This window comes from Sorex fumeus, unplaced genomic scaffold (assembly GCF_029834395.1).
Source record: "Sorex fumeus unplaced genomic scaffold, SorFum_2.1 ptg000047l, whole genome shotgun sequence".
Taxonomy (NCBI): domain Eukaryota; kingdom Metazoa; phylum Chordata; class Mammalia; order Eulipotyphla; family Soricidae; genus Sorex; species Sorex fumeus.
Window position 1 is genome coordinate 16,722,236 of NW_026606104.1, and position 14,865 is coordinate 16,737,100.

Sequence of the window (14,865 nt, forward strand, 5' to 3'; positions counted from 1 at the left end):
TAATTCCAGAAGATGGGTATTTAGTGTCTTATGATGTCTCCGGAAAGCGTCCTGGGGTGTGGCGGCGGCTGGGTAGTGGAGGTAGTGTCCTGTTATAATAAATCACTACAAACTTAACACTGTAGTACTATAGCACTGTCTTCCCGTTGTTCATCAATTTGCTCTAGCGGGCACCAGTAACATCTCCATTGTGAGACTTGTTACTCATTTTTGGCATATCTAATATGCCATGGAGAAATTACCGTGCAGGCAGGATACTCTTGGTAGCTTGCTGGGCTCTCCGAGAGAAGCAGAGGAATCAAACATGGTTTGGCTGCATGCAAAGCAAACACCCTACCCACTGTACTATCGCTCCAGCCACTACAAACTTATTTTTTTATAAACAAGACATATTTATTACCTCAGAGTTCTTTTTTTTTTCCTCAGAGTTCTTTAGTTTGGAAGTTTGTTTGCTTGGTTTTAGTTTTGGAGTCACAGGTGGCCAAGTTTATGGACTGCAATATAAAAGTACAACAGGGACCTCACAAATTAAATTTTTATTAATAGTATTAAGAATTATTAATAGTAATAGTTAGTTATAGTAACAGAAGAGGGACCTGAGAGATAGAATTGGGGTTAAGGTTCTTATGAGATAGCCCAGTGGTTAAGGTTCTTACCTTGTATGTGATCAACCTCCAGTGAGATCCCAGAATTGCATATAATCTCTGACAAACATCAGGGGCCATTCTTGAGCAAAGAGCCAGGAACAGCTCCTTGGTAGGTTGATCAGTTCTATCTTGCACCTGCCTTGCATGTTGCTATTCCTGTTTCCATCCTCAGCACCACAAATAGTCCCTGAGCTCTGACAGAAGTGATCCCTGAGCACAGACCAGGTTTAAGCCCATAGCCAAAATTCGGCCCTGAACACAACCAAGTGTTCAAACCAAAAACAAAATAACAACAGAAGAGATACCTTATTTTTTAAAAAAATTTTTATTAGTGGATCACCATAAGGTACAAACTTAGAAACTTTCGTACTTGCATTTCAATCATACAATAATCGAGTACCCATTCCTCCACCAGTGCCCATTTTCCACCACCAATGGTCCCAGTATCCCTCTCACCACCCTCACCCTATCCTCCCCACCCCACCTCTCTGGCAGGGCATTCCCTTTTCGTCTCTCTCTCTCTCTCTCTCTCTCTCTCTCTCTCCCTCCCTCCCCTTTTGGGTGTTGTGGTTTGCAATAGAGGGATTAAGTGGCCATCATGTTCAGTCTATTGTTTACTTTCAGCCACCATCTCCCATCCCGAGTGGGCCCTCCTAGCACTTTACTTGGTGGTCCCTTCTCTATCTGAGCTGCCTTTTCCCCCAGCATGTGAGGCTGGCTTCCAAACTGTGGAGTAATCCTCCTGGTACTTATCTCTACTATTCTTGGGTGTTGGTCTCCCATTCTGTTACTTTATATTCCATAAATGGTGCAATCTTTCTATATTTGTCCCTCTCTTTCTGACTCATTTCACTTAACATGAAACTTTCCATGCTAACCCACTTATCTGCAAATTTCGTGACTTCATCTTTTCTAACAGCTGCATTGTATTCCATTGTATAGATGTACCAAAGTTTCTTTAACCAGTCATCTGTTCTCAGGCACTCAGGTTTTTTTTTCCAAATTCTGGCTATTGTAAACAGTGAAGCAATCAATGAACATATGAATGCAGATGTCATTTCTACTATACTTTTTTGCATCTTCGGGATATATTCCCAGAAGTGGTTTTGCTGAGTCAAATGCAAGCTCAATTTCTAATTTTTTGAGAATTGTCCATACTGTTTTCCAAAAGGGCTGAACCAGTTGGCATTCCCACCAGCAATGAAGGAGAATCCCTTTCTCCCCACATCCGCGCCAAAACCAGTTGCTTTTTTTCTTTTTGGTTGTGGGCCAGTCTCTGTGGTATGAGATGATATCTCATTGTTGTTTTGACCAGCATCTCCCTGATGATTAGTGATAAAGAACATTTTTTCATGTGCCTTCTGGCCATTCAGATTTCTTCTTTGAGAAAGTTTCTGTTCATTTCATTGCCCCGTTTTCTGATGAGGTTGGATGTTTTCTTTTTGTAGAGTTCAACCAGTGCCTTGTAAATCCTTGATATCAACCCCTTATCAGATGTGTGAGATAACTTATTTTTTAAAAAAACAAAAGATTATTCTTATCCTGTTGTTTTTTGTTACAATTAGTTTTATGAATTTCTAAACAGAATTTGTGAAAGCAAATTTTTTTTTATTAGTGAATCACTTAATGCTGAGTCAAATACCCTTTTCCATTATTTGTACTAGTATTTCGGTGAGTGAATTTGAGAGGCTTTTTTTTTAAAGTTTTGGGGCCATACCCAATGATGCTAAGGGCTTACACCCTGGCTCTGCACTCAAGGATCACTCCTGGCTCGCTTTAGGGGACCCTATGGGATGGTGAGATCAAACCTGGGTCAGCCACTTGCAAGGCATATACCCTGCATGCTATACTATTGCTCTGGCCCCTTGAGAGAGCATTTTTATTGAAATTTTTTTTTTCTTTTCAGATCACACCTGGTGATGCACAGGGATTACTCTTGGCTCTGCACTCAGGAGTCACTCCTGGCGGTGCTCAGGGAACCATATGGGATGCTGAGAATCGCACCCAGATTGGCCGCATGCAAGGCAAATGCCCTACCTGCTGTGCTACCACTCCAGTCCCTGAAATAAATTTTTTATTGAATATTTTATTGAAAAATATTCTGATTATAATATGGTACTTTGCACCTTAGAATAGCAAATTTGTTAACAATAAAACTTATAACTCATGAAGAATAAAATTGCATATGCCCAAATACAAGTTTTTATATTTTGTACAGATTTCTGACTTTACCTCTTATGTGTATGTAATTTTTTTCTTTTTGGGTCACACCCAGCGATGCACAGGGGTTACTCCTGGCTCATGCACTCAGGAATTACTCCTGGTGGTGCTCGGGAGACCATATGGGATGCTGGGAATAGAACCTGGGTCGGCCGTGTGCAAGGCAAATGCCCTCCCCACTGAGCTATCACTCCAGTCTCGTGTGTGTAATTTTTAATTGGCTTTTTTGTTGTTGTTGGGGGTGTAAAGGACTGAACCCAGAACCTGAGACCATGAGCCATATTTTGTCATTGAGCCACAAACCAAACCCTTACTTTGGCAATTAAAACATGAATGTGTGTGTGTGTGTACAAGCATATGTTATATATCCATATTCATGTATTTTAGCAGCTATTTTCTAGTAATGGGTTGTTTGGATCTTTTGTCTGATTATTTAATATGCAAAGCCTGGCAAGCTACCCATTAAGTATTTGATATGCCAAACACAGTAACAGGTGTCACAATGGAGATGTTACTGGGCCCACTCAAGCAAATGGATGAACAACGGGAGGACAGTGACAGTGAATCACTGTGAGGTACAGTTACAGACTTACAAACTTTTGTGTTTGCATTTCACTCATACAATGATCGAGTACCCATCCCTCCACCAGTGCCCATTTTCCACCACCAATGATCCCAGTATCCCTCTCACCGCTCCCACCTTATTCCCCCCCACCCCAACCCACCTCTGTGACAGGGCATTCATTCCCTTTTGTTCTCTCTCTCCTTTTGAGTGTTGTGGTTTGCAATAGAGGTATTGAGTGGCCATCATGTTCAGTCTATAGTCTGCTTTCGACACGCATCTCCCAATCCGAGCGGGTCCTCCCAACACCCTTTACTTGGTGTTCCCTTCTCTATTTGAGATACCTGTTCCCCCAGCATGTGAGGCCAGCTTCCAAGCCATGGGGTAAACCTCCTGGTCCTTATCTCTACTATTCTTCAGTGTTAGTCTCCTATTCTGTTAGTTTATATTCCACAGGTAAGTGCAATCTTTCTATGTCTGCCACTCTCTTTCTGATTCATTTCACTTAACATGATACTTTCCATGTTGATCCACGTATATGCAAATTTCATGACTTCATCTTTTCTAACAGCTGCATAGTATTCCACTGTGTAGATGTACCAAAGTTTCTTTAACCAGTCATCTGTTCTTGGGCATTTTTGTCCCAGATTCTGGCTATTGTAAACAGTGCTGCAATGAATGTACAAGTGCAGATGTCATTTCTACTATACGTTTTTGCCTCTCCAGTATGTATTTCCAGAAGTGTTATTACTGGGTCAAATGGGAGCTCAATTTCTAATTTTTTGAGAAGTGTCCATACTGTCTTCCAAAATGGCTGAACCAGACGGCATTCCCACTAGCAATGAAGGAGAATTCCTTTCTCTCCACATCTGTGCCAACACCAGTTGCTTTTGTTCTTTTAGATGCTGGCGAGTCTCTGTGGTGTGAAATGATATCTCACTGTTGTTTTGATCTGCATCTCCCTGATGATTAGTGATGAAGAACATTTTGAAAGCCAATTCTTAATTTAAGAATTCGGTAGAAAAATTTTTGTTAAAACCACTTATGTTTATAAATTAATTTTTGTATGTATCTTTGCGCCAATGTTTAGGATAGCATTGGTTTCATAGCCTCAGGTAATTTAGGTTTATTTTGGTTACTCCCATCACAGTGCTCCTATTCCTCTGTGTTTATTTGTAACTTTTTTTTGTGCTCTGTTGACTTGTAAATATTGTTTTTCTCCTCTCCTTAAGTCCTTTGCATAGTTTATTCAGAACAATGTCCTTTTTGTATGGACACAAGAAGACAGTAAGTGCTAAGCCTTGTGAAAGTTTATTGACTCTCAGTGATATTTTCCTCCTGGGCCTCTGTTTTCTAAACCTAAACCTCAGCTGCCCTTACTTCTTAGCACCTCCAAAGGCAGGGTCCCGATGAGGTTACTGAATGGAACCAGGGCAAGCGGTGAGCTATGTGCTACCCTGGCATCGAAATGGATCTGGCCAAAGTGCCTAATGCCTAACTATAAGTTAAGAGCTTGGTCATGGACAAATGCTGTCATGATCCAAAAAGTAATAACTAAATTTGGGCCCTGCCTGAGCACTGTAGTCTGAGTCTGGCAAGATGTTCCCAGGAGAGCTGCCCTATAAGCCTCAATGTATCTCTTACTGTGTCTATACAAAATAACTAATATTAAGATGTTGGTTGGGCTGAGGAAAGAAGAAAATCACCTTAAGAGGTATTTTGCCCCTGGGCAGTCAGGAAGGGCTTTGGAATACCCCTAGATGATGTTTCTACCCTTGAGCCTGGCAGTCAGGAAGGGCTTTCTTATGTTGATTTGGCTTCCTGATTGGGTGCGGTGTCAGCCCAGAGGGCTGGGGAGTTGGAGAGACTAGAGGGCTGGAGAGAGATTTGAGAGAGCAGGGCTCGGAGATGGAATGCAGAAAGACTAGCAAGGGAGACAGAGGGAGAAGAATGTAGAATACAGGAGCAGGCACATAGAGAGAGAGAGTCCAGGTTGCGAGATGGAGTGCAGAGAGATGAGTGGGAGAGACAGGAGGAGTCGGGAACGAGGGGCAGTGTGAGACTAGAATGGGAGGCACAGAGAGACTGGGGCAGGCACGTGGGGAGAATGGAATAAACGGCATCTGATCAATCAACCCGCTTGGCCCTCCTTTAGTCCACCATCTGCCCCACGACTTGGGCTGCCCCGGCTGGGAGAACGTTCCTCGCCCCCCCAAGGCTGGGTGAGCAGCCCAGGGCCCCCCAGAACCCAGGCGGCTAGGGAAAGAGCCATCGGGGCCTCTCCCTGGAGATATTATACACCAACAGAAACATATTCTGCTTTTAATATTTATAGCAAAGGCCATTAGAAAGTGTTAAAAAAAAAAAAGGAATGAGTCTTGGCAAATCCTTCATCCAACTGTTCAAAACTTGTGATGGCATGGCCCTTACTACAAGGACCATCACCATCAAAGGCCCATGACCTGCTTCAAAACTTAGCTTTCAACAATTGCCCATGACAAATGTTGCTTCTATTACTCAAGAAAGCAACTACTGAAGATGATGGGGAAGTGACCCAACTTACAATTGACATGATGCAGCTAAAAAGTCTTTAAAAACCACAGGGGAGATGAATTATATTTAAAATTACCAAAATAGTTTTAAAATTAGAACACAATCTATGTGTTTCTTTATAGCACAGCGAATCAAAAGATCCTTCATCCATTATTTGTTGAACTCTGACCATACTGGAATATGACAGGCAACGGAGATACAAAACCTGTGAACAAAACGAGGACCTGCTCTCTAAGTTCACAGAGTGTCATTAACTGCTCTCATTGCTATTTTTGTCTTCCTGACTAGGCAGGAAGAATTTGAAAACAGGGAAAGTCTTGCACTTTTTTGTAGTTTTCACTGCGAGTGTTCCAAACGCCCTCTAAAGAGAAAACTACAGTTTCAATTGTTTTCCACGTCTCCTTTCCAATTAAGAGATTCCCTTACCTGATACTGTCGAACTGAAGTGGGGAGAGGGAAGCCTCTTCGACGTACCCTTGAGAAAACTCCTTTTGGGGCTGTAAAAGTTTGAATCTCCTTGGAAAAATACAAGTGCTGAGAGTTCAAACCGCAGATCCCCGAAGGCTGTTGCTAAGACGCACTTGTTGCTAAGAGAGCCAAGGTCGCTGCTGAGATTGACAAGCATCTTCACCAATAGTATTCAGGTCCTCGTGGTCGAAGTCATAGAAATATGGTGATTGGGCGATTAGGATACTGACGTCATACAACTGGAAACCGGGCGAGGTCCTTTTCTACTAACTAGGAACAAGTTTTGCAATTTAAGTTTTTTCTAGATGGAGGTCCGTCCTGAGGACAGTTTGGACAGACTCCTTTAGTGCCCCGCGCAAAGTTCAACTGTGCCTAGTGGAAAATCCTTCTAGAGCGTGATCTCCAGGTTCTGCGAGTGAAAGATGCTCTCTAAATTCCCGGCTTAAATCCCTTAGCTCAGCGGCCCTGGTTACCCCTGTGGTCTATAATCAGCTCCAGGGCCGGGTCCTGGGAAGAGAAAGTCGTTCCAATTGGGTGTCCTGGGTGTCCCGGCCTATTAAGTGTGACTTTACCCTCTTGTCAAAATAATTTTCATATTAAGGTTTAGGATCGAGTCGGAATGAAGTCTCAGGGGAAGAAGATTGAATCCCAGAGTAACTTCAAGGTTAATTTTATCTATTACCGTGGGACATATGGGATTCACACTGTGAAGTTCATCTCTCTAAACAATTTCCCTCTTACTTAAAAAAGAATCATAACTGCCTAATTTGTAAGACAATAGAATTTAATAAAGTAATGTAATCAACTGCTGTAATTGGTCTAAACTTTTTTACACCCAAATAAAAATTAAAATATCTAATTAAAGTTTATAAATTTATATCACATTTGAGATTTATCTGAAATAATATAAGACTTGACTTGGAAGATTATGTAGGTTCTTTCAATTTTCTGATGAATTTATGTTAGCAAAATACAAATAAATATTTAAAAATCTTTAAAAAAAAAAACGGGGCTGGAGCGATAGCACAGCGGGTAGGGCGTTTGCCTTGCACATGGCCCACCCGGGTTCGATTCCCAGCATCCCACATGGTCCGCTGAGTACTGCCAGGAGTGATTCCTGAGTGCAGAGCCAGGAGTAATCCCTGAACATTGCTGGGTGTGACCCAAAAAGCAAAAAGCAAAAAAACAAACAACAACAACAACAACAAAAACACAGGCAGATTTACCACTGTGACAATTTTTTCTGACTTCTACCCTCCCTGACACAGATTTGCTTTCTTCTAGGCTTAGTCCTGAGTTTTTCCTCACTCTTTAGCATTTTTTCTGTGACATCTGAGCTATCCTGTTTTGCTCCAATGATCCCTCTAGATTTGTCATGACTTCATTTTGTACTTCCTGCCTTACACATCTCTTAAATTTTGGTTTGACACTCTATTCCTAATGGATACTTCCGAATTTATATCTAGAGTAATGTTCAATGGTTGCTAAATAAACTTAACAAGTGAATAGATCACTGAATTAATTGCTATACCAGAGACATCACAATTTAGCAGAGTCAAGTTAGCTAAGGAGCAGAGAGATGGTATCAGGATTAAGGTGCTTGCCTTCAATGTGACCAAACTGGATTGGGTCTGAGTAGAACATGGTCCCCTGAGAACTGCAGGATATGGATTACTCTCCTAAAAATAGTCTGTCAGATAGCCTTCATAAATTTTTTCCTTCTTTGTTTTTTTACCTTGGATAAGAATCTCACTATCCACCCTTTTCGCCAAGCTTAAAATCTGATAGTCTGACTCCACCTCTCACATCCAACTTCAACATTAAAAGTTCAGTTATTATTCTTTTCTATGTATCTTTCAAATTATCTATCTCTTAGCTATTCTGCCTCTGTCTCCTCATAATTGATCAGGTTGCCATAGTTGTTCTCACTGGGTTCATCCTAGCAAAATTGCCTGAGTAGACTCAATCCGATATGAAATTCCACATAAACAGGATTCTGCAAGATCCTTGAAAAATAATTGCAAGATAATGAATTTTTTTAACCTCATTTCCTACATATCTTACCAGCTAATTTTAGTCTTGCGTGTCACAACCATAGCCTCTAGAAACTCAAGAGTATAAAACCCTGGAGACTGGGATTAGTAATAAGTTAACAACATGAAGTGGTCTAGCTTGAAACAGACTTGCAGCTGAGATATTTATTTTATATAAAGAGCTCCTGGAGATTTTGTATTATTCTCTACAGTGTATCTTTTTCATTTAAAAAAAAAGTGTCTGAATGTGTCAGTATCTTAACACTGGAAAAATTTCTTAAATCACTTTAAATAATTTAACATACACTAAAAATATTTGAATAAACTGAAAAATAAAAACCTGTAACTCAGGTTATGCAAAACTGTTGTCTTAATTTTCTTTTTTAAAATTTATTTCTTTTTTTCTTTTTGCAGTGAGAGCATTGAACCCAGGCATCATGCATACACGCAGACACTTTACATTGAGTTATATCCCCATCCTATCCAGAATGCTTGAAGGTTTTTCCATGATACCATGCCCGTGTATAAGAAGCATCTTTTAATCCCACTGCCACAGTTTCAACCTTTATTCAGTAAAGTCATGTGTTTTTCAAGATCCAATTCAAATATCACCTTCTCTGTAAAACCTTCAGACAACCAGCAGAATTAATCATTTTTTCTCTGTTATACACAGTAGTAAATATATTTTGTTCCAAGGACCTTCTTATAGCAATGTTTCTACCCCACTGAACTTTAGAGAAAGGATGGTATCTTATTTCTTTATTAATTCCACTGGTTAATTCAGTATCTGCTTAAATATTTAAATACACGTGGAATCACATGATTTTAACTATTCTTGAAATCAAATTTAGAAGAAGCTCTCTAAAAGACCTCTTTGTACTCTTCCAAAGAATTTCCTTTTCTTACAAAAAAAATCATAACTCTTTGCAGGAAGGATTTAAGAACAGAGCAGTAATAATCTTATGATTTAAGTGAGATACCAAGCCTTTTCTATCCTCTTTGGAGACACCCCAAGGGGATGTCCCTTTGGAGATATGAATCATGTGTCACATGGTTAAAAAAATAAGACATTAAATGGAAAATATTTAGCAATTTCTTCCTGTTATAAATTTATGATTGACTGAACATCTGTGTTTTCGTGGGAGTGGTCAGAAATGAGATATTCCCATCACAGCTATCTGACACTTCAGTGTTTCTCCATACAATACAGAATTAAATTTTCCTGAAACCTGAAATTGCTTAAAAGTTAGTTTTGAATGAAAAAGTTACCAGTTGGGTGAAAAATGTAATGAGTCAAGAAATAATAACTGAAAATAGTTCTCCTTATTTCTGGACAACTTGATAAGATTTACATTGCATTTGAAGAAGGGTAATCAAATAAATATGACTTTTTACTAAGAATGTTTTGCATAAGGGGGGCCCAAACAATTATGTGGGTGTCTAGGGATAATGCTTGGCCAACTGGCCACAGAGGTCAGTACTCAGACAATGCAGCAGTTCTCAGGACGTTGTGCCAGAGTCCACCAGGACAACCCCAACTGTGCTTGGGGGTACCCAGGACTATCCCTGGAGGTTTTGATGGGGATATGGGATAGTGGGGTTCCACCTTTGGTCCCAGATCATGCAAAGCTATCTTTTTTTGAATGCTGAGTTTTTTTTTTTTTCATTTTCTTTGCGACCACACCCAACTGTGATCAGGAATGACTCAGGAGTTGCTCCCAGTGGTGCTGGGGGCCATGTAGTACTGGGGATTGAACCCAGACCTCCTCAGCGCAAAGCTTGTGCTCCAGCCCTTTGAGATATCTCCTACCCCCTCCAATCCACCCACCAAGAATTTGTTTTTTCAAGAGTGCAGATACCAGTATTTGAAGACCTTGAATAGGAATCTTTATGTCTTGTCTGCTTGAGTATGCCCGGGAGGAAGGGAGAAAGAGAGAGAAGGAAGTATTCCTGACATGAACTTTAACTTCTGGGATTCTGAAACAGTTGCAAAACGTTTGAGGAAAGTATGGAAACAGATTGAATAATTGGAAAGTGCATCAGAAGAGCACTCCATGTCAGAAATGAGAAAACTGGGGGCTGGGGAAAGCTCAGCAGTAGAATGCATGCCTTCTGTATGAGCCGTGGGTTTGACTAAAGTGATAAAATTAATTTATTAGTGGAGTAACAGATATTAAAAAGTCTAGAGTAGAAAAAATGTGACTTGGGAACAAAAAACCTTAGCTGTTGAAAAGAGAACCCATAATCAGGGCTGGAAACATAGTAGAGTGGGTAGGGAGTTTGCCTTGCTTGCTAATGACCCAGGTTTAACTCAGTGAAACATACAGTGACAGGCATGGAGCCCTGCCAGAAATGATCCCTGAGCACAGAGTCAGAAGTAGGCTCTCAACACTACTGGGAGTGACCCAAGAACCAAAAATGTAGGGGGGAACAGAGGGATCAGTTATGAGAATTCTAGAAGTGGAGTAGAGTCTATAAGAAAGCAAAGTAACTGAAACATTAAAATGGACACAAAATTTATTCTTAGAAATTCTGCTCAGAATGACTTGAATTTCCTCCTGACTGAAGGGGACACAGTCCCCTCACCACCCCCCAAGAATTGCTGGTCCTTCCCACAAGAAGAGGTGGATTGCACAGATGGTCTGATGGCTGTGTACAGAGGATGTCACCAGCAGAGTCAGTACAGGAGCTAAACAAGTAGCTTCAGGGCATCGTAGTAGCAGAGTGGATTTAACTATGAGTATAGGTGAGACCCAAGAGCCAGAAACAATTGGTAGTGGGGTATATTGCATGGTGGTGATCAACGTACAAAATCAACAGGTATTACCAAGGGCACGGGAATATCAGTACTACATACAATTTTTTTCGAGGAGCCGCATATCTGGCGATGCTCTGGGGTTATTTCTGGCTCTACAATCAGGAATTACTCCTAGAGGTGCTCAGGGGACCACATGGGATGACAGGGATCAAACCCACGTAGGACATATGTGAGGCAAACGGCCTACCTCTTGTATTATAGCTCTGGCCTCCTACATGTAATTATTTTTCTATTCGAGCCTTTTAATTATTAAAGTAGAATCATTCCAATAACACTTAAAGGCATACAATTACATTGAAGTAAAAACTTTTCACTTTCAGAATAAGCAGCATTAGGAAAGCTATTCGATGTTCTATGTCTCGGTTTGATGTCTGCAAAATCTGGGACAATGAACCTTTCTTCAGAGCCAAACCAGATAAAGGGTGAGAGAAACAACCTTGCTGCCAGTAGGATCATTCTTCAAAGGAGATGAAACTTCACAGTAATCAACTGGAAATAAGCTGTCAGATCAAATTTCTCTGGAAGACTTCTCACATACCAGGACAGGGAGAGAATTGATTTGTCGCTCAACCAAGTCATAGCTTTTGATTTAAAATAAAATCTTTGTTGGATATTTTTTGCTATGTGACTATCTCAATTAAAAGGTTTCATTAAAAGACAATGCACCCATTATTTATGTCAGCCAGTCTTAACATTTAAATTTTGAACAAGTTCAATACATTCCCTATAGGTTGCTTAATATGGAAAAATATTTAATAAATCATTTCAAGTGAAAAGGTATATGTACGTGTACATGTGTGTGTACACACACACATATATACATATATACACACTATGTAAATTTGTTTTATTGCCACACCCAGTAGCATTCAGGGTTTACTCCTGACTCTGAGTTAAGGAATCACTCCTGGTAAGGTTTGGATGACTATATGTATGGAGTGGCAGGGTTAAAACCCAGGTTGGCCACATGCAAAGTAAGCTCCTTTCCCTCTGTGCTCTATCTCTAGTTCCCAAGGAATAATTTTAAATAAAAAATAGTTTTCTTGAGGCTGGAGCAATAGCACAGAGGGTAGGGCGTTTGCCTTGCACGCAGCCGACGCAGATTCCATTCCCAGCATCCCATATGGTCTCCCAAGCACTGCCAGGAATAATTCCTGAGTGCGTGAGCCAAGAGTAACTCTGTGCATCACCAGGTGTGACCCAAAAAGCAGAAAAAGGGAAAAAAAAGTTTTCCTTAATTTCACTAGATATATTTTAAATAATATTATTAAATATGAATAATTTAATATTATAAATCAGGGCCACTGTCACTGTCCTCCCGTTGTTCATTGATTTGCTTGAGTGGGCCCAGTAACGTCTCCATTGTGACAATTGTTACTGTGCTTGGCATATTGAATACGTCACGGGGAGCTTGCCAGGCTTTGCCTAGCGGGCGAGATACTCCTGGTAGCTTGCCGGGCTCTCTGAGAGGGGTGGAGGAATTGAACTCAGGTCGGCCATGTTGGCCGCTTGCAAGGCAAACACCCTACCGCTGTGCTATCAGTCCAGCCCAATATTCTAAACAACAACTATTACTAGAGGGATAGTCCAATGACTATCTTTATATGTAGGAGTGTGTGCTTTATATGTAGGAGGATCAGATTTATCCCCTGGCACCACATGGTCCTCACAGTATGTCTAGGAATACCCCTAAAGCATTGAGCCAATAGCTACCCTTAGCACCATTGGATGCACCACCCAAGAATATTAATACAAAAGGATAACAAATTATTAGTCAAAGTTGCGTGTAAATCTTAATCTGTTTTTTTTAGCACTGCTTTATTTTTATTTATCTGTTTATTTAACTTTAGGTTCATATTTGGTGATGCTCAGGGGTTACTCTTGACTCTGCACTCAAAATTACTCCTAATGGTGTTTGGGGGTCCATAAGGAATGTTGGGATTGACCCTGAATCATTCTTGTGCAAGTCAAGTGCCCACTCGCTGTATTATCTGCCCCAGTACTGCTTTAAAAGGGCCTGAATGGTGTCTCAAGTCTGGCACATGCTCGATAAATATTGAATCAGAATTAATAAATGTTGTCTCTGCTCTTTGGTGATATAAAAGGGAGACTTAAACATTCAAGTGTCTACAAGATTACATATTGGTATTTAGTACAGTGTTACCCAAAGTGTGGCTCTCATATTAGAATTAGTCACAAGACATTTTTCTACTAGTCCATTCAATCTTTGCTACCCATCTGCAGCTATTCAAACACTGGAAAAATATAGCAAACATGATTAAGCAGTACTTAATGCAATACTTGAATCTTCTAGCAAGATCAATAGTACTACATACAAATATGTTCAAATTGTCAATTTAGGGGCTTGCTTGGTTTATTTAAAAAAACTTATTGTTTAAATTACAACCCATAGCACATTGTGTTTTATGTATATACATGTTCGTATATGAATGAGACCAGTTGTAGTTACTGTACATTAAGGAATGTACATAATGTGAATTATAAACAAAAAATTATACATATAAACACACATGAACTTGCAAATGTTAGTTTTATTTGCAAGAACTACTAACCAGAAAGGTCAAGAGCACACAACACAAGACAAACTGATTAGACTTTTTGAGTAATATTTTATTAAATCCAAAGAAAACCATTGTATTAACTCTTTTTTTTTTTAAAGAAGTGTCATACCATCTTACTATGTTGAAGGTTAGGTAAAATACACTTAATTCAGCTCCATAAAGATAATTATAGAGACTACTGCAATGAGATTTTATAGTAAGGAGAGATAGGAGGCTTAACAGGGACAAGTGGAAATTTATAGCCCAGGGGAAGGGCGGATTTAGGGAAAATACTAAGGGTAATGGAACTTTGCCGAAACTCATCTAACAGGATTCTTGCTGGAAACAGAACAAGGTGAAGCTGGAAAGACTGGGAGTAAGACACTTGCCCTGCACGAGGGCACTCAGGGTGTGATCCTCGGCACCACACAGCACCACCAGGAGTGACTCCTGAGCACAGTCAGGTGCCTACCACTTTCCACCACCTCCTCCCCTTCCCCCTCCCCGCCAGCAACCTCCTAATGAAAACAGATCAGGGGATGGTGGAGAATGGGGAATCCTATGGGATATTGAGGACGATAAGATACTGAACAGCAAGGACGAGTCCTGGTTAAACCGATTTAGGAATTTTGCTGAAGCTGGATTCTACAAGGAAATGCCCAGGGGAGCCGAGGAGAAGGTTGAGGAGCCTGATAAAAGTCTGGCCAAGCAAAGTATCTGAAATATTCCGTGTCCCATGGCTTCTGAGACTTTTCCAAGATTCTCCGGGTCGCGGTGCACAGAGCGGTGAACAACGCGCCCGCTTCGTGGCGGTTGTCGGAAACTTGCAAGGCCCGCACTGGGTCTCCCCAGGACACTAGCCGATTGAGGGGCGAGAGCCGTGCACTCACTACCAGACCCTAGACTGGTACCCAGGGGGCGCCGCAGCTTATCCGCCGCTCCTGCACCTAGAAAAGCCTCGCCCCGTGGGCGGCCCTTGGCCGGGCGACGCGGAGTCCGAGCT

The 14,865-nt window shown here is 40.9% G+C and overlaps 1 protein-coding gene across 1 annotated transcript in view; it reads right to left on the bottom strand.

The window, feature by feature from the left end:
* Positions 1 to 6,607, bottom strand: part of DNAI3 (dynein axonemal intermediate chain 3) — a 76,972-nt gene extending 70,365 nt beyond the window's left edge. Inside the window, exon 1 of the mRNA XM_056122856.1 lies at positions 6,409 to 6,607. Within this exon, the coding sequence (XP_055978831.1) occupies positions 6,409 to 6,607 (199 nt within the window). The remainder of the gene's footprint in view (positions 1 to 6,408) is intronic.
* Positions 6,608 to 14,865: the final 8,258 nt, after the last annotated feature.